General features: G+C 41.4%; 2 protein-coding genes across 5 annotated transcripts; both read right to left on the reverse strand.

Moving 5' to 3' along the window:
- Positions 1-323: 323 nt before the first annotated feature.
- Positions 324-800, reverse strand: LOC130957233 (putative F-box protein At1g67623). Its single transcript, XM_057884104.1, has one exon. The coding sequence runs from the start codon at positions 798-800 to the stop codon at positions 324-326; it is 477 nt and encodes a 158-aa protein (XP_057740087.1).
- A 3,600-nt stretch (positions 801-4,400) lies between these two features.
- Positions 4,401-10,599, reverse strand: LOC130955147 (uncharacterized). 4 transcript variants are annotated; one of them, XM_057881949.1, is made up of 16 exons: positions 10,141-10,599; positions 9,530-9,580; positions 9,217-9,447; positions 8,752-8,850; positions 8,596-8,651; positions 8,311-8,422; positions 8,046-8,225; positions 7,459-7,728; positions 6,925-7,137; positions 6,648-6,851; positions 6,441-6,566; positions 5,977-6,267; positions 5,793-5,891; positions 5,042-5,556; positions 4,891-4,968; positions 4,401-4,802 (listed from the first exon to the last, which is right to left on the reverse strand). In XM_057881949.1, the coding sequence occupies exons 1-15, from the start codon at positions 10,282-10,284 to the stop codon at positions 4,935-4,937; spliced, it is 2,625 nt and encodes an 874-aa protein (XP_057737932.1). In that variant the 5' UTR covers positions 10,285-10,599; the 3' UTR covers positions 4,401-4,802; positions 4,891-4,934. The 4 variants fall into 4 exon arrangements, with proteins under 4 accessions (XP_057737932.1, XP_057737930.1, XP_057737931.1 ...); XM_057881947.1 differs by having other exon boundaries at positions 4,936-4,968; positions 9,217-9,453; XM_057881948.1 differs by having other exon boundaries at positions 4,899-4,968; positions 9,217-9,453.
- Between the last annotated feature and the right edge of the window lie 8,543 nt (positions 10,600-19,142).

The following is a 19,142-nucleotide window of genomic DNA, read 5'->3' on the forward strand; positions in this document are numbered from 1 at the left end:
TCTTCTGTCCATTCAAACGTCACTTCAATAGTGCAAAGTTCAGATCATATCCCACTCAAGATACGCATTAATTGCGTCGTCTGTGCCATCCACATAATTATGATAAAGTAATTGATCAAACTGACAGTTTTTTAACAAAAAAAATAAAATAAAATAAAATACACCATCAGTACGCATAGCAATTAGCAAGGGGTTAATGAAGGGGTTAATGAAGGATCATAACAAACCGGCATTTGCTAGCCACTGTATTAGTGGATTACATAAAGATAAACCCACTACAGTACAGTCAGGGGCGGATTAACAAGATAATTAAACAGTCACGTTCATTCAGATGCAAACATTTCTAATAAGAGCACAATGGCATCATTGGAAATGCCCCTGAAGAACTTGCTGCAGCTCTCGAGCTTCCTAGAAATACGGATAACTTCCATCATTTGAACACCCATTTTCACTTCTTCCTCCTCTTCGTGATCAAACATTAGCAACATAGGACACAGGTAACCTGCTTCGACGTTGCCCTCTGTTGAGGCCCTAGCAAGCAGTTCCATCCCTTTGTCACGATGGCCAAACTGGAGATACTCCACGAACCCATGTCGGAGTATAGCATCCACATTTCCTACTTCCACGCAGCGATCAAGGAATCTCTTTTCAGGCCCGTCGAGGTGAAGTAAAAAGTGCGCTAACGGTTTATACGACATCGTCGCATGCTTGTATACATCATCTGAAGTTGCCGCACCCAGGAACTCCTTACACGTCGCCTGCATGTTGAACAGATCCTCAATCAAATTCGATGCAACCATCGCGGCAATACTCGACCATATTTCGCGAGGAAGAAGATTCAGCGGACATTCGTGCTGAATGGATACGTCCACTTTTTTTCTGTCCTTCTGGGAACTTCCAGCCATTTGCAAGGACTTCGTGGAGGGATTATTGGAGATTATAAAGAGGATAGACGAATTTGTAACTGACCTTTTTAATATACTTTTTAATATGCTGCCGTTGGGGGGTGGGGGAGAGGGGTTGCGGTTCAGTACCGCATACGTTTTCCTAGATGTTTTCTTCATTTACTGATGCGTCCAGATAAAATCAAGCATTAATACATGGACATAATGTTAGCTGTTATATATTATTATAGTATAATTTGTACTTATCGCGATAGTATAATTATATTAATTAAAAAAGCATATGTCCTATTTAACTGGGAACACATTACAATTTCCTCCATAATCTTGCTATACACCAACACTCTCTCGGTATTAAAATTAAAAAGTTCACTCGATAACAATTTATATTGGGAATTAATTCTTCATAAAAATTAATTCTAAAAATATAATAAATTCATTGAAATTAATAATGGTGAATACGACAAATGTTATGTTATTACTTTTTTATTTGCTGGTGCAAGTACACCCCTATTCCTATACCTAGAGTCCCTGCACCCCTACTCCTAAACATAGGGTCCGCGTGCAAATAAACCTCGACTGCTGTTGCACCGTTCTAGTTGCTTTATTTGTTTACTCTTCCATTTTTTAGCCTCCAGGTGAGAGAAAAACCCATAAATTGTATTCCACCATCAAGCCTAACCACCTCTCCTTCTTCAAGGTCTACCAAATCTCCTCTAACAGTTAGATGGCAATGCGAACAGAAGGTGGGTGGTACATCGTCTTTAGAGGGAGGATACCCGGAATATACCCCAACTGCGAGATGGCATCGGCTCAGGTGGATGACTTTCCACGGAACCTGCTTTGTCGTTACCGGAGTTACCAAGAGGCCGTGAACGCCTGGAACAACTACTTCCAAGTGACTGCATCGCCTGTTCTGGGGCTGAGCAGCGAGCTCCCGGCGGAGTCAGAGTTCAATCGATTCGTTCATGGTGGACGGCACGATACGACGGTGACGACAACTTCGCCTGTTCCAGGGCTGGGCAGCGAGCTCCCGCCGGCGTCGGAGTTCAATCAATTCGTTCACGGTGGACATCACGATACGACGGTGACGACGACTCCCGCGGCGGTACCAGGTGCATCTGGTAAGCGAAAATGTGTTCTTGCGATGCCCTCACGTCTAGTCACTTGCGTCGGTATCAATGTGTTGCTAACAAAGTTACATCACTTGCAGCCAGCACATCGATTGAGGACCTACAACAGGCCGTTGCGTCGATCGAGTACCGTGTATCCCAGAGAGAGAGAGAGAGAGAGAGAGAGAGAGAGAGAGGAAGTCAAGACTCAACTGGGAGAAATCATACGGCAGCTGGCCGACATTTTGATGGACAGGTAACGTCCCAGGTCTTAGGGGTCAGTGCAACAACAGGATGGAGACACCGTAAATCGACCCCTCCCCAGCAATGTATGTAACTGGGGCGGCCCATGTAACTGAGAACGGGCTGTGGTATTGTACTGTTTAGGTCTGTTTTTTTTTTTCGGGTGGGCCTATTAGCTAATGCCGTTGTGAAATACTGACTACTCGATGCGAAGGTTATGCGTGTGAGCATTATCTTTAAAACATAGTGATAGTGGATCGTTCCACACATCCGTTTGCATTACGAATGTAATAATTTGTGTATAGCCACATGTTTAAGCTGTATCATCATCCAACGAATCCTCCATACCAGATCAAACTCAAGATTCTCCAAGCACAACAACAGAAACACAATAAAAATATATTCCATATGAGGATAATCATGCGTAAATTCCAAACAAAATAGCATATAATGCTACATACTGTAATGCCAGATATGAGGAGAAGCATAAAGCCATAAACAATAAGATTAAACAACACACATCAATAATTTAATTGCTTTGATTTTACAAAGCAACGATTTAATACTGGCTGTCCTTCCTAACGAAAAAATTTAATTTATTCATTTACCTTTCCAAAAAAGAAAAGAGGTGCATTAGTATTTTATTGAGGTGAATGCTATGGTGCCTTTGAGATTATGCTTAACTTACCAAAAAAGGCAAATAGATAATATTTAATAAATTTTAAATATTTTACCTTTTACTTTAAACATTTTATATTTTACCTTTAAAAGTAAGTTAGGCAATTTAGGCACCATAGTAAAAGGCACCATAGAACTCACCTTTTATTGAATAATAAAATCTACTTAAAAAACCACATCAAATTCTGCTTGTTAAAGGATAGGTATTCATCCTCAACCAATCATATTGCACGAATGCAATCCCTGGTTCAATTGAAAGAATGGGAATGCTAAATATTACAGAGTATTTTAATTATTATATCCTAAAGAAATTTAAATATTTAATAGTGTTGTTAGATTGTTCAGCAACTAATTATATATGTAACAACTAATTTGATGTTCCTCTTTTTTTTTGTTTAGGTCCTAGGTGTTCTTCTTTTTCTTTTTTTTTTTTTCGGCCTTTCGGTGTTCCTCTTCTTTGTTCACCCATGTTACGTTTTTTTTTTAGTTTTGTAAACAGAATCATACCCAACAGTTGAGCCCATCATTGGTTTCAGAAAAAAAAAACTTATAATCTATAAGCCCATTCGGATTAAGCCAAGTCCAACCAGCAATGTTCCAACTTGACCCGCCCCGATCCGAAAAGAATTCTGCCTCTCCTCCGTCATTCTCTAGCCCACCATCACCACGCCACTTGGATCCTTCCTTCTTGATCGTCTCCGGCAAAGCCATACGTCTACCCGAAACAACACTCCTTATCATCAACGGCGATAGAAACCCGTTCCAGCAATGACACTATGCATATCGTCATCCTCCGATCCAATGATTCGTGACAGATGCGCATTCAGAGAGTAGGCAGCTTTGCAATGATTCCGCAAGGGGGTGGGGTGAGGGGAACTTCCTGCAACTCCATTGATGGTCAGTGACGGAAACGTAAACATCTGCGCAATTCTAGTATGCGTCAAACGACGTCAACAATGAAACTCCTTCCTTTCCAGTCCAACCCCATCGTCTCTGATTAAACGTAACGCAGAATTATTAACTTCAAATAATTCCATTTTAAATATCGTTAATTAATTCTACATAAACCCAGATAGTTTTTAGATCTAACAAAAATAACCAGCAACAAAATAAATTTATAAAATAGCTCTTCTGACACAAAATATTCATTAACCAATCAAAGAAGGAAAGACGAAGGATGATCTCTACCATTAGATTAAAAAAATGAGAGAGATCCTACGGACAGCATCAAAAGGCACACCGATCAGCCGAAGATAAGTGCTATGCGCACTGGTGTGCCAAAGATCTAGAAAGACTACTCTATTTGAGCTATGTCATTAGCAAAATACCTTAAACAGTTGAACCCTACTAAACTATAGATTCATGGGGTTAAAAACTGACATTTCACTCCGCCAAAATAAACGTTTGCAAAATCCACCGAATCATTAAAAGTTTAAACTCACTGCACAATTAAAATTCAAAAATAATATATTTTGCCAAAATTCATAATAATCCAGGTTTCGTAAACTACAAATAACATTTGTTCGGATAAATGAGGGGTTGCAAACTGAAAATTAAATAAACTGTCCATTAATCTTTCAAGCATTCACAAAAATAATCGCACAGTTATGCGATGCAATTGTGTGCGCAGCAATATCCCAGGATGAGGCCCCACATTAATGAAAGCACACCAAAATGATATAGCAGGAGAAATAAATTAACTACAGAAAATGGAGACAGGACCATATTTTAAATATCGATTTTATCGGAACAGTAGAATGCTCCATCCATGCTTCAAAAAAAATTCTCCCACAAAACGCAATAAGTATCACCATACTCTTTTCATCCGCACCCACACGAGACACCATAGTCTCCCCTCTGACGTTTCCTGTCATCACAACAGTAATAAAAATTACAAACACAGCATATATTGAATACACAATTAAAAACCCGAAGATAGTGAGAATGGTACACACCACAATACCATTCTCATCATATTAAGCACCAGTAAGAACACTCACTATCTTCGAGAATGGTACACAGCACCAGTTGCCCTGTCATAAAAACATAATTAGCAAGATTTCAGTGCTCAAGGTAATCATCACAGATTGAGATAGGACAGCAAACCTGGCCTGCTGTTTTGAAGCGAAATTGGAAACTGGCCTCCCATTTGCCGGGCCTGAATTTTGGGCATTGTTCATACCGGTTCGGTCCAGGGTTACACCATTACCAACAGCTAATTGTACACCAGACTGAACAGATGGGCCATCCTTTTCCCGAGAATCCTTAGACTTGGTCAAAATTTTAACATTTGAAAGGCCTCCCGCAACACCAAAGCATGCACCATTTGATTGCTGATGCTGCATTACTGATAATTTTAGAGGATCATCACCCATATTCGAAGAGATAACAGCATAATCCTGAAAAGACTTATCAGTTTTGATATTTTTGGAATCAACTGAAGGAACTTTCTTCAGGCGATAAGTGTTGGCCATTGGTGTAACAGCCACAGTAGGCATATATGAAGAATGAGGGGATGATGCTGCAGCTGCTGCAGCAACTTTGGCAACAGCGGCATTGGCAGCTACCATTTTTTGTGCTCCTTCGCGAAGCTGAATATAGTCACCCTCAATCATAAATAACTGAAATTATCATAACAAAAATCTGTCAGCCTGTATGTAAAGTAGATTATACGCCACTATGCTGGACAAGTCAAATAAAGTTATGGAATGCCAGAACTTTTGACAATTTATTTGCACGTGTTTTGCTCCCTGGTTAGTGTAATTTATTCATCCAACCACACTTGAATCTAACTGAATTCTGTCAAATTCTGGCTGATTATTTCTAGCTGCAAGGCATTTAATACTTATGTGCTTACTTCAGGATGGCTAGCAACAAAATCATCCAGCTTTCCATACTTTTTCTTGTAATCATGCCAGTGCAGAGGAGCGAGCATTTTACCGAGTCTGTTAGGGAGCTGTGTTTTAAACATAAATGCAATTTTCGTCAGGATAGAAAACCAAACATATAACATTTAAAAGTCATGATTATTGTTCACTAACTGTTGAACTGATTCGAATCCGGCCACCAGCTGGAATAGTGCGAACAATACTAGCCAGCAATGATCTTTCATCAATTAGAGGACTTTCCATAGGGTTTGCAATTGTAGTTGATGCTGTCTGGCCAGTGGAGGAGAATGCTTCAGGCAAGACTGAATCAGTGATGTTGCTATGTACCATATCATTGTGAACTGCATGGGCTGTGACAGGTGATGCATTTCCAGCAGAACTTGCTGCCTCTACCAACAATACTTGGTCATGTCCCTCACTAGGTAACGTCACAGAATTCTTATCCTACACAGTAGAAAAAGTTGGCTTTAATTTCCTCATCTACAACAGTATCTTGCACAAAGACATCTTCACATAATCGCAATCACAATTGACTAACAATGACTTGCTTTAAATATATCCTTAGGTTTGACAAACAGAATTTGAATGCAGCTCAAACAAGAAATGTATCGTCTAACCTTAATTTCACCATTAGAGTCAACAGAGTTCAATCTTAAGGCATCGGAGAACTGTGACGAAATTTGTCGTAAGCCATGGTCTTGCTGGGTAGCAACATGTTGGCCTTTATCAACTGACTGAAGAACCTTCAAAAAGTTCACACTAATTATCAGTATTTTACAGAACTCATGATGCAAAGTAAATAACAAATTTCACTTCTAGCAAACCTGTGTTTCCGCAGTAGAAGATGAAATTACAGATTGAGTCTCCTCATTTTGGTGGATGTGAGCATCCAAATAGTCTCCATGAAGAGCTTGTCCATTAACGGGCATTTCATAATTAAACTTAGCATCGGATCTCATCATACTCTGATCAGTTTGGGATGCAGAAGGATCATCCTGCATCGATACCTGTGAACCCTCCGAGACAGCCTGCAGGAACAAATACACCCGTAAAGCCAAGAGCTAAAAGTACAAATGACCAAATATTTGGATTTGTCAATACCTGTTGATTTTTCCATTGCTGCATAGGTGACAATGCTGCCAGTGGGTGAAAGTGGCCAACATGTGATTGAGGAACTTGTGATGCAACTGAATTTGGCACTCCTTGTTGATGCATGACAAACGGATGTAATGCAGTCACCTGGCCAGGTGGAAGGTATGAAGGTGGCACAAGTAGGGAGGATGGAGCCATAGCGACACCAGCAACATGATCAGTCTACAATATAAATCCATCAGAAAATCAAATGTCAAAAGCGAAATATTATTACAGTTCCATTTTCATCCCAACCGCTATAGTGAAAACGTGTTATCTATCATCTATCATACTCTTAACATTCAATAGACAAGAGAGCATACATGTTCATCAGTCAACAAAAGTTTAAGCCTCCTGATAAATAATGGGACATAGCATTAAAAGAAATGTCTGATATATAGAATATTTCAATTGACACAATCACATAACAAAGATCAACTTATTCTGCTGATGAAAAGGAAGTAAATAACTAGCAGTTTAAAGCTAGAAATTTTGGCATCCAACCTGGACCGAAGCATTGCCACTAGATGCAAATGGAGGAATATTATCTGAGCTTTCATTTGGAATAAGACCATTATTTCCACCTGAAGCATTGCTTCCATTCAAGTCGAATTGGTTTCCGTTTTCCTGTCCAAACTGAGTTACATTCTTTTTTGAATTCATTTGGGACATTTGTGAGTCCTCGTGGTAAGTGCCACTCCTCTCCCTTGCATCAGCTAGCTCAAGCTGTAGCTGCTGGATAGCATGCAAATGAAGTCTTTCCATCTCCGCAAACTAGTGCCACCAACCCAAAAACAAAAGTAACATACCAAATTATTTAAATTTGAATAAACATGGACCTAAAAACAAAGAAACTACTATAAATAGAGAATATTGAAAGAATGACAATCTTCTGTTTCAGCAATGCCTGCTAATGCCATAATGCATATACACTAAAACCAAACCAAAAAAGTATAAATTAAATAGTAAAGATGCATCTCATCAATGTCAATCTGAATAAACAAAAATACAAAATAATACATTTTGTCAGTAAAAAAGGAAGGAACACAAAAACAAAAATATTTTAAGCAAGGAAGGGATTGCTGATAAACCTGTCTCTGGAAACCCATCCAGAGCTGGTTATACTGCTCTGTACGTTCCCGCAATTCAGCCTGCAATGTCTGGTTTGTTGTTGATTGGAAAACATCCATCTCACGAACACGGTTTATCCAAGCTTGGGCTTCTCTCAATTGTTCATCTTTATACATTAGGGTTTCTTGAGCTACTCTGTGCTGGAAATCACAGAGAAATGTAAAGCAGCAACTTTTCTAATAAACTTTTATCATAGAAACAAAGCACACAATGTAAGCATCCTACCTGTTCTTGCAACTCAATAAGCTGCCTGTCTTTTTCTTGAATATGTTCTTGAAGATCATGTATTTGTTTCATATGCTGAGCTCTTTCAGCTTCTGAATGATCACGCTCCCTTCTGCAAAGATTTTATCCATTGAAGCATATTGAAAGTTGAGAATAACATGATTGGATAATAACCAATGTGTCATTTTTTCAACTAAAAACACGAGAGCTCCCATACACATGGAAGAGTAACAATTATGTATATTTTCATGACAGCAAAGTATATACGGAGAAGGCAAAGAAAACCTGAAAGTTGCTAGCTCTTTGTTTTGCTCACGAAGAAGGTCTTGCTTTGCCCATGCCTAGCAAGCAGCATATGTGAAAAGTAAGTATCGATATTATAATTTATAAACCGGAAAAAGTAAAATATAAAAAAGTGAGGAAAGAAGAATCACAACAAACCGCTTCATTGTCTAATTTAATGGTGTGCAGTTCTCTTTCCTTCTCTTCCATTTTCCTTTCCAATTCATGAATTGTACGTTCCCTCTCACAAAGTTGCTCCTGCAGCCAGTTAAACATGTTTTAGAACAGAATATCAACTAGTGCATCATGAGAAGAAAAACATGTAAGCTAATAAGAAAATAAATGTTGATCAAAATCAAAAGAATGATACTTTTAAATTCTGAGGGAAAATGAAAACTATGTTAAACTATTGGCAATGTAAAACTTGATTACAATTTGCATTGTAAAAAATCCCATGAATAATACATAAAAATTGAAAACATGATTAGAGCAAAGTTTTTTTTAACATTGAAAGAGCATAATTTAAAACAAAAAAAACATTGTGTAAGGATAACCCAAGCTCAAATTTGCAATGCATATACACTAGTATTAACACATAAGATACATGGATGTTTAAACTCGCACCTGAAGCTTACTGGCATTGTTAACGTGTTCTTTGAGTTGAGCATCATAGCTGTTTCGTATTTCCATTATCTCAGTTCTAGCAATCATTTGAGCTTTCAGTTCGATCTCCATTTGCTGTAATTCCTGTCTTTGCCTTACAACACCATGAATCTGCTGCTGCAAAATATCATTGTCTATTGTTCCATCCACTGTTATCGAACAGAAATCGACATCAAGAGGCTCTCTTCCTTGCTGCACCTTGAAAAACAGGTGGAAATTATCTCGAAGTTCTTAACTCCTAAAATAAAAGCAGCTTCTAAAGTCATCACCTTACCTCATAAATGGTTCTCTCATCCGATTGCCCTACTTTTGAGTTGTCTAGCTCCTGCAGGCCAAACATATGCCCATTATCAATCAAACAAATAACAGTCAAAGTGATAAAAGTTCTCACACCACACACAACCATACGCAAAGAAGGCAATCAAGCCCAGCAATGGTGTTGACAAAAACCAAGACCAAAACCCAAACTCAGCATTCAGCACTGTCGCTATGTCAACCTTTAACAACAATTATATGAGACAAGATTCTATCAGACATTAGAAACGTATAGGCCTTGTTCCCTCGAGATAACAAATAACATAATAAACAATTGAATATAAATAAGAACTAGAAGTCGAACATTCAAGTATTTAGAACTTAGATGCTTCAGTGCACTTGCCAAAACTAATGACCACACTATCCACCATGAAACACACCAAACAACATCTGTTTTCAGACGAGAAAAAAAGGACTACAGCATCAAAACACGTTGCCAAACCCTAGCAACAAAACAAACAGAAGGATGGAATCATCTCCTTTTTTTGGATTTAGAACAACGCTTATATTCCAGCATCATTCCCCTAAACCACAAACACAATGCGAGGTGTTGGCACACCACATCAGTACCTCGTCCTCAGGGTTTCTCGACGAATGATGGTGCTCGGAAACAGCACGCCATTCCTTGCGTGATGGAGGTGGCGGTAACTGGAGAGAGGCGCCGCGAGCAGCAGCGGCGTTGGCGGCAGCCGCAACGGCAGCCGTGGCCTCCATTGAAGAAGAAATCGCGAGGGTGCCCCCACGTCTGCACCCTGTGGGTGACTCTCAGTCGAAGAAAAAAATTGAAGAAAAAGGAGAAATCCCTAACCCTAGAATTTGAGAGATCGAAAAGAGAGCGAAAGAAAAAGTGAACGGAGAATGAATAGGGGAATTGAGAGAGAAGAAAGGGGGGATTGAGAGGGTTTTGGAGGGACGAAGATGATTAAAGACTTAAAGTGCGTTGAGCTAAACAACAGTGAGAGTCTTGTGTGTTTTCTTTTGCGGGATGAGAGTCAGAAAGTGGCACGATGATTGGCTGTGACGAATTTCGACCGGCACGGTGCCGATGCAATTTATAGGGATTTTCTCACTCCTTGCTTCTGCTTCCATCTGAACTCCCTCCCCCACGCTTTCCCTCTCGGGCGTGGATCATACGCTCTTACTTATTTGGGCCCTTTCATTGGGCCAAGCCCCATTTCATTATCTGTAAGCTTAAGAACAGGCTTACAAGACTTCAGCCCAAACACAAAATGAAAAAGATTTTCAGAGCTTTTGGGCTTTTGGGTTGGGTCCATCATTTATACACAATAGGAGCTACAAGTGTGCATGGACCAGATTGGGATTGGGTTTGATGAGACTTTAACCTGATCCGAATATTTCATCGGATCCATCCTAAACACCTAAAATCCAACCTTAACTAACAGAAAATTAGTTCTCTGATAATTTTATCAGAGCAAATCAGCCACCATCAGCCCCACCACTATCGGCACCAACAATGACAACCAGCGGTTGCCATCCTCGCCTCTCGAGGGTCTGCTATTCTCCTAGCGTCGCCAAAAGGTCGGTTTGGAGTTGCTGTTGGTGTTGTCGTCTCGATCCTCTCTCATCGTCAAGCCCAGACTTGTCCTCGTCATCGTCAGTTGCCCTAAACTCGTCATTTCTGTCCGTGATGAGCTCGTGGCATCGCCATCGTGAAGGGTTGTCGGTTGTCTTCTCTTCAAGATCTCTCTGTCTGTCTATCCAAGCTCTTTCCCTTTGTGTCTGAGCTCTCTCCCGCTTCGAGCACTCTCTTTCTCTCTCCCTCTCCCTCTCTGTCCGAGTTCAACATTTCTCTTCGAGCTCTCTCACTCTTTTAGCTGAAATTGATGATTCAAAGAAATGGTTGGTACTTTCAGCCTTCTATATTATTAGGTACTTGGGTAGAACAATCCAAGCTATAGGTTTCTTCAATTATTAATCTAAACAACCTGGGTTTGAATACTTTGGTTACTGTTCCGAGGGTTACCTGAAACTAGAGGTCGATCTCGGACGAGATCTTCTGTACTAGTCGGTGCTAACGTGTCCGGCTGGTGGAAGACGATTGGAGCTGTCGCGTCCGAATTGTTGGACTGACTGCACTGCTGATCCCTTGTCACCGAAGGGTGGGGGGTACCTGCGAGGGACTCCGATGCTTAAGTTAGCAAGGGTATTAAACAGGTATTGAGTAGAATCAGAGTATGAGTTATACCTGGGTGCTCCAATGTATTTATAATGGTGAGGAGTGACCTTCTGTGGATAAGATAAGTTAGTTATCTTATCTTATCTTTATCTTTAAGTGAGGTCATCTTATCTTCAAGGGAACTGCCCTTCTCTCTGTAGGCTTGGGCTGCCTTAGGATTTGGGGCGTGTTCCTCTATTTGAGCCCTTCTTTGGGCTTTCTTGGTGACTTGGCCGAGCTCTTAAGAAAGAGGTCGGGTTGTCCTGACTTGAAGAGGTCGGTCGCTTTGTCTGTCGAACATCCCGGGTCGGACAGCTCGACCCAGGGTATGAACAGTGCCCCTGCTTGAGCTCAGTCTTCTTTTTTTAGTTCGAGTCCTTGACTTTGGTCCTTCTTTGGTGAAGCCGAACTCAAGCATCTTGTCAATTCCTTTGTAGCAGTTTTTGAATGTAAAACGTTTCCTCTAAAAGCGCGCGCTTTTAGATCGGCGCTTTGGGAACGTGTGAGGGTTTAATACTTTCATTCATTTTAGCATTAATTGCCCCGTTTCCCTTTGGCTCTTTACTTTGATTTTGAAAACCCAGAAACGGTTTCTCTCCTTCGCCCTTTTCGTAACTTCTTTTCTCCGCTCCCTTCGCTCTCTGTTTTTCGTTTGTGCTTCTACTTTCTTGTGTTGCGGCGTCGCTTGGCGTTTTTTCTGGACCTTCTGTTTTCGCCTGGAGTTTTGCAGTTTTGCGTTTCTCCCTACGACATTGCTCTTGTTCGCGTTCTTTCTTTTGCTTGTGAGAGGGCGCTTCCAGATTTCGTCTTCCATCTTCAATTTCTTTGAAGCTTGCCGCTCTTTCAGGTTGGTACTAGCTTTCTTGCTTCTTTCGTAGCTTCGTCTTCAGTTTTTAGGTGAAGCTTCGATTTTGCATCTTGTCTGACTTGTTACTACACTTGTTTCTTAATTTTTTTCTTCCTCTTATTGTGATTGTAACTCTTTGCTGTGGCTGATTCTGTATTTGCAGAGATGTCAAAGAACAATGACTCCATGAGGGCCTTTAAAAAGGCAAAGAAGGCAACTGCTGCTCTGAACATCTCGGCCAAGGTGGCCGGAGACGGATCTTCTCAGGTCCCAGTGAAGCCTCCTGTATCAAGTTCTCCCGGGCCGAAGAAAGCAATTCCTACTCCTTGGTTTCGTTAGGTCGATCCTCCACAGACTTCTGCCACTGCTTCTGGTGCTCCTCCCTTTAAAAAGCAAAAAACATCCGAGCCCTTTAACCTGGATGCCCGGATTTTGATGCTGTCGAGTTTGTTGACCAGCAAATTGCCCCCTATGGTGGGCTCTCCATGGACGATGTGTCTCTTCTTCAACATCTGGATTTTTTTACCAAAAGTAGTGTGAAGATGGCACATATGGGTGCGGCTATTTTCCGAACTGTTCAGGGGTCCCGATTCATGCCACAAAATCCTTCATGGAGGAGGCCAAATCATAATTTGATCGGATCAAGGGTCTGAAGGATGAGTTGGAGGTGAAGTTGGCGAAGGTAGAGAAGGAACTGGAGGGTGAGAAGGCCAGCTCTATTGCTTTGGCTGCTTCTTTGAAGTTGGCTGAGGACATGGCACTGAAGCACAAGGATAGCTATGTTTCAGCTTATAGGGAGTTAATGCATCTCCGGGATGATTTGGAAACTGCTCGGGTTAATTATGCCGAGCTTCAGGGTCACCTTGTGGGCAGCGTAACTACCGCCTCTGAGAACCTGATGGAGCAGTTCTGGATTGTTGCTCCTGATGCCAACTTGTCTCTCGTTAGTCTTGACAATGTTGTAAAGGATGGTAAGATTGTCCCTGATGACCAGGATGATGATGATTCTGACCCTCCCCTAGTGCCTTCTGTCAAAGTGTCGACCTCCTCGGTTCCTCCCGTTACATCTGACCCGGATTGCCAGATTCTGAATCGGGATGATGAAACTGTAGATGCTGTGCCTATTCAGACTTGCCCTCCTTCTCCCCGTACTGATGCTTCCGGGAAGGCTCCAGATCTTGGTTGACCTCCTTTTATTTGAGTATTTTATGTAAATAGCCCAGTTTGTGGGCTTTTGAACTGTTTATTGTTTTGTTTAACTGCTGATACTTTTTTAGTTGTCTGCTTGGCAACTTTTTACTTTGAAAAACAAAAGTAGCGCTTCGAGGTAAATTTCGGTGGCCTTTTGAAGCTTTATCATACTATGCTTTTATTGTGCTTTTAGCATGGTATCTGTTCCGAGGGTTACTTGAAACTGTAGGTCGATCTCGGACGAGATCTTCTGTGTTGGTCGGAGCCGACGTGTCCGGCAGGTGTACAGCGGCCGGAGCTGGTGTGTCCAACTTGTTGGACTTGGTAGTGGTGCTGATCCTTCGTCCCCGGAGGGTGGGGGTACCTGTAAGGGACTCCGATGCTTAAGTTAGCAAGGGTATTAAGCAGGTATTGAGTAGAATCAGAGTATGAGTTATACCTGGGTGCTCCAGCGTATTTATAATGGTGAGATGTAGCCTCCTGTGGATAAGATAAGTTAGTTGATCTTATCTTATCTTTTATCTTATCCTTAAGTGAGGTCATCTTTTGCTTGAACTCGGTCTTCTTTTTTGAGGCCGAGTCCTTTACTTCGGTCTTTCTTTGGTGAAGCCGAACTCAAGCATTTTGTCGATTCCTTTGTATCAGCTTTGAATGCAGAACGTTTCCTCTAAAAGACGCGCGCTTTTATACCGGCGCTTTTTTGGGAACGTGCGAGGGTTTAATGCTTTTAATTTTGAGCATTAATTGCCTCGTTTCCCTTAGGCTCTTTTACTTTGGATTTTGAAAACCTGAAAACGGTTTCTCTTCTTTTGCTCTTTCGTAACTTCTTTTCTTAGTTCTCTCCACTCTCTGTTTTTTCGTTTGCATTTCTGTTTTCCTTGTGTTGCGGCGTCATTTAGTGTTGGAGCTTGGGGTCTTTGTATTTCTTCCGGCGACATTGCTCTTGTTCGCGTTCCCAGATTTCATCTTCCTCCTTTGGTTTTTGTTGAAGCTCGCTGTTTTTTCCAGGTTGGTAATAGCTATTCTCGTTTTCTTCATGGCTTCGTCTTTAATTTTGGTGAAGTTCTGGTTTTGCATGTTTGAAAGTGTGGATCTTTTTGTGATCTTATATTTACCTGTTGCCGTGATATGCTTTTCCTTTGGAGATTCTTGGAATTTTGAGGCTTTCTGAGTTTTTACTGTTGCTTCTGGTTGTTTTTTGGTACTAGTACGAAATCCGTATCTATTTCTCACCTTTGGTGATTGCTTCCTTTCTGATCTTTGAAAAAAGGTTGCTCTTTTAATGGTCTTGTGCTCGATGCTTGGGAGTGGTTTTTGCTTGGTAGGCTTGTGATGTTTTGCTGTGTTTTCTTTTGATGAAAGCGCTTGTTGTTTTGAATTCTTTTTTGAGAAATACTGGGATGTGATCTGTAGAGTATTTCTGGAGACCTTGCCTTGTTGTTGCCTCCAAAGGATGCCCCAGGACTTTGGTTTGAGTCTTGGGGGTTTCCTTTTCTTGCTTTTCATTGCCTCAGAAGTATTGACCGAGTTGTTTTCCCCTTTGTCCAAGATGTTTGTAGTAACCTCATTTTCTTTTCTTACTTGTAGGATTAGTTGGCCTCATGTCTTCTCGCAGTAACATTGTAGAGATGTCTTCCAGAGTTCCCGAGGGGATGTCCGATTGGCTGGACTCCCTTGTTTTGTTGTGTGTTTCCGTTGTGGATGCTGAATTTTGCACAGAGCTGAGGAAGCGTCATAGAATTTGTGGTAACAATGCTCGCGATGGGGATTACGAGCTTATTGCTCCTGATTCTGATGAGAGGGTTTACTTTCCGACTTCCATTGAGAGGGAGCGTCCCTTCTTCTATGCTTATGAATACTTTTTTAGCCAGTTGAATGTTACTTTTCCTTTTACTGCTTTTGAAACCGACCTGTTGTGGTCGTGTAATATTGCTCCATCCCAGCTTCACCCCAATTCCTGGGGTTTTATTAAAATTTTTCAACTTCTCTGCCGTGAACTAGATGTAACACCTTCCCAGACTTTGTTTCTTTACTTGTTTGTTTCTGCCAAGCCTGGCGGCTCTTCAAAAAAGAAAGCTTCTGGTTTTTTCCGTCCGCCCAGGGCCATAAGTGTTGCGATGTATGATGAGTCCTTTAAGGACTTCAAGACTACTTCTTTAGAGTTCGAGCTGTTGAGGGGGCCCGCCCCTTTTTTCTTGATGAGAATGACGAGTCTCCTTCCCTCTAGAGTGGCAGAAGGATGTAAGTGTCTCGCTATTCTTGGGAGATGCTTGATGATGTCGAACGCGCTTTTGTAGTTGTTCTTGAGGATCTCTGGGGGAAACTCCTCATCTGATACAAAAGATTTTTGACTAATCGTCTTAGTTCGGACTGCTTTGGGTATTTGTTTGTCTCTTTGTCTGACTTGTTTCATGTTTGTTTCTTTTTCTTCTTCTTTTGTAACTCTTTGTCGTGGTTGTTTTTGTGTTTGTAGAGAGTCAAAGAACAATGACTCTATGAAGGCTTTCAAAAGGGCAAAGAAGGCAACTGCTGCTCTGAACATCTCGGCCAAGGTGGCCGGTGAGGGATCTTCATAGGTCCCGTGAAGCCCCCTGTGCCGAGTTCCCTTGGGCCGAGGAAAGTAATTCCTACTCCCCAGTTTCATCAGGTCGATCCTCCTCAGACTTCTGCTGCTGCTGGTGCCCCACCTTTGAAAAAGCAAAAACATCTGAGCCTTTTAACTTGGATGCCCTAGACTTTGATGCATTGAGTTTTTGACCAGCAAATTGCCCCCTATGTGGCTTTCCATGGACGACGTGTCTCTTCTTCGGCATTTGGATTTTATCACTAAAATAGTGAAGATGGCTCATATGGGTGGGCGATATTCCAGACAGTCAGGGATTCCGATTCATGCCACAAAATCCTTTATGGAAGAGGCCAAGTCAGAATTTGATTGAATCAAGGGTCTGAAGGAGGAGTTGGAGGTGAAGTTGGCGAAGGTGGATAAGGAGCTGGAGGGTGAGAAGGCCAGCTCTATTGCCCTTGCTGCTTCTTTGAAGCTGGCTAAAGACATGGCATTGAAACATAAGGATAGCTATGTCTCGGCTTATAGGGAATTGATGCATCTTCGGGAGGATTTGGAAACAGCTCGGTTAATTATGGTGAGCTTCAGGGTCACCTTGTGGGTAGCGTAACTGCTGCCTCCGGGAACCTGATGGAGCAGTTCCGGGTTGTTGCTCCTGATGCCGACTTGACTCTTATCAGCCTGGACAATGTCGTGAGAGATGGTAAGATTGTCCCTGATGACCAGGATGATGATGAGACTGATCCTCCCCCCGTGCCTTCTCTTAAGGTGTCGACCTCCTCTGTTCCCCCTGTTACATTTGATCTGGAATGCCAGATTCTGAACCGGGAGGATGGGACCGTAGATGTTGTGCCCCTTCAGACTCGTCCTCCTTCTCCCCGTACTGATGCTGCCGGGAAAGCTCCCGATCTTTAGCTGATCTTTTTCTGGATATTTTTTGTAAATAGCCCAGTTTGTGGGCTTTTGAACTTTGTTTTGTTTGTTCTTCTTGACGCTTCTAGTTGTCTGCCTTGCAACTTTTTTGAAAAACAAAAGTAGCTTCCGAGGTTGGTTTTGTGGTGACCTCTTGAAGCTTTATCGTATTATGCATGATATCTGTTGAAATTTTGCTGTCTGGCCTCTTTAGGTTGTTTTCGTGCTTATCGTTTGTAGCTTGAATCCTTTTGAGGCTGTGCCTGTGGGGGGTCCGACTTGTTTCTCGATTTCCTCACTCTTGTTTGTATTTTTAGCGCCTTATGACCGATTTCTTTATGTTGGTCCCCTTCAAAAGTTATTTTTGTGATCCCTTTTTCTGGGCCTTTACTCGGTCTCTTTCAGGGATTATGTTGATAACTTTTTAATGGTAGGAATCCGACTTGGTTATATCGTCTCCTTTAAGTTATTTTTTGTAGTCCTCTTTCTTGGATCTTTGTCAGATCTTTTTCAGGGACTACTTGTATAACTTTTTTAGTGGTAGGAGTCCGACTTTGGTTGTGTCGGTTTCCTTTAAGTTATTTTTCGTAGTCCTCTTTCTTGGATCTTTGTCAGATCTCTTTCAGGGACTACTTGTATAACTTTTTAGTGGTAGGAGTCCGACTTTGGTTATGTCGGTCTCCTTTAAGTTATTTTTCGTAGTCCTCTTTCTTGGATCTTTGTCAGATCTCTTTCAGGGACTACTTGTATAACTTTTTAGTGGTAGGAGTCCGACTTTGGTTATGTCGGTCTCCTTTAAGTTATTTTTCGTAGTCCTCTTTCTTGGATCTTTGTCAGATCTCTTTCGGGGACTACTTGTATAACTTTTTAGTGGTAGGAGTCCGACTTTGGTTATGTCGGTCTCCTTTAAGTTATTTTTCGTAGTCCTCTTTCTTGGATCTTTGTTAGATCTCTTTCAGGGACTACTTGTATAACTTTTTAGTTTGGGGCTGACTTTGTTATGTCAGGCCCTTCTAAGTTAAAGTAATCCTCTTTAATAGGGTTGGCCAGACCTCTTTCCAGGGTTTTACTTATAACTTGGGTTGACTTGCTCCGACTTCTGAACGTTGGCCAGTCTTTAAGTTATTATATTAGCTACCCGTAAGACCTCGTCAGGTTCTTTTTTTGGATTGCTTTCGATAACTTCTTACATTATTCTGTGTTCATCTTTGCCGATTTGTAGAAAATGGTTGGCGTCTTTAGACCGTCCTTTGGGTGAATCACATTTTCACCTTTATCGGACGATTGTCTTTATCGTGGTCGCGCAGTGAATTTGTTTTTCACTTTTCTGCCAACCTGTTGCTTTATAATCGGACGATGAATACTTCAGATTAATGTGTCTTGGAATCTTGTAGAATATCTAAATAAACTTTATTCAAAGAAAAAATGCAAATATATACATGTGGGAATTTCCTTGTCCCTTTAAGTCGGGTATGATCTAGGTCTCGACATGGTGCCTCATTAAAAAACCTTTTCAGGAAAAAGAGTGCATCCATTTAGTGAGATCCTTTACCTTTTCTAACTGTAGTACCTTCTTAGGTTGCAGGCGTGCCATGATCGGGGAAGCTCTCGTCCATTAAGCTCGGACAGTCTGTAGTAGCCCTTCCCCAGTACTTCAATGACTCGGTAGGGTCCTTTCCAGTTTGCTGCCAGCTTTTCTTCTCCGGGTCGAGTTATTCCAATGTCATTTCTGATTAGGATGAGATCATTCTCTGCAAAACTTCTCGGCACTACCTTTTGATTACATCTGGAAGTCATTCGTCGCTTTAGAGCTTCTTCCCTGATCCAAGCTCTTTCTTGGATTTCGGGTAACAAGTTGAGCTCTTCTCTCTGAAGTTGGGAGT

The sequence above is a fragment of the Arachis stenosperma genome, chromosome 10 (assembly GCF_014773155.1).
Source record: "Arachis stenosperma cultivar V10309 chromosome 10, arast.V10309.gnm1.PFL2, whole genome shotgun sequence".
Classification (NCBI taxonomy): Eukaryota; Viridiplantae; Streptophyta; class Magnoliopsida; order Fabales; family Fabaceae; genus Arachis; species Arachis stenosperma.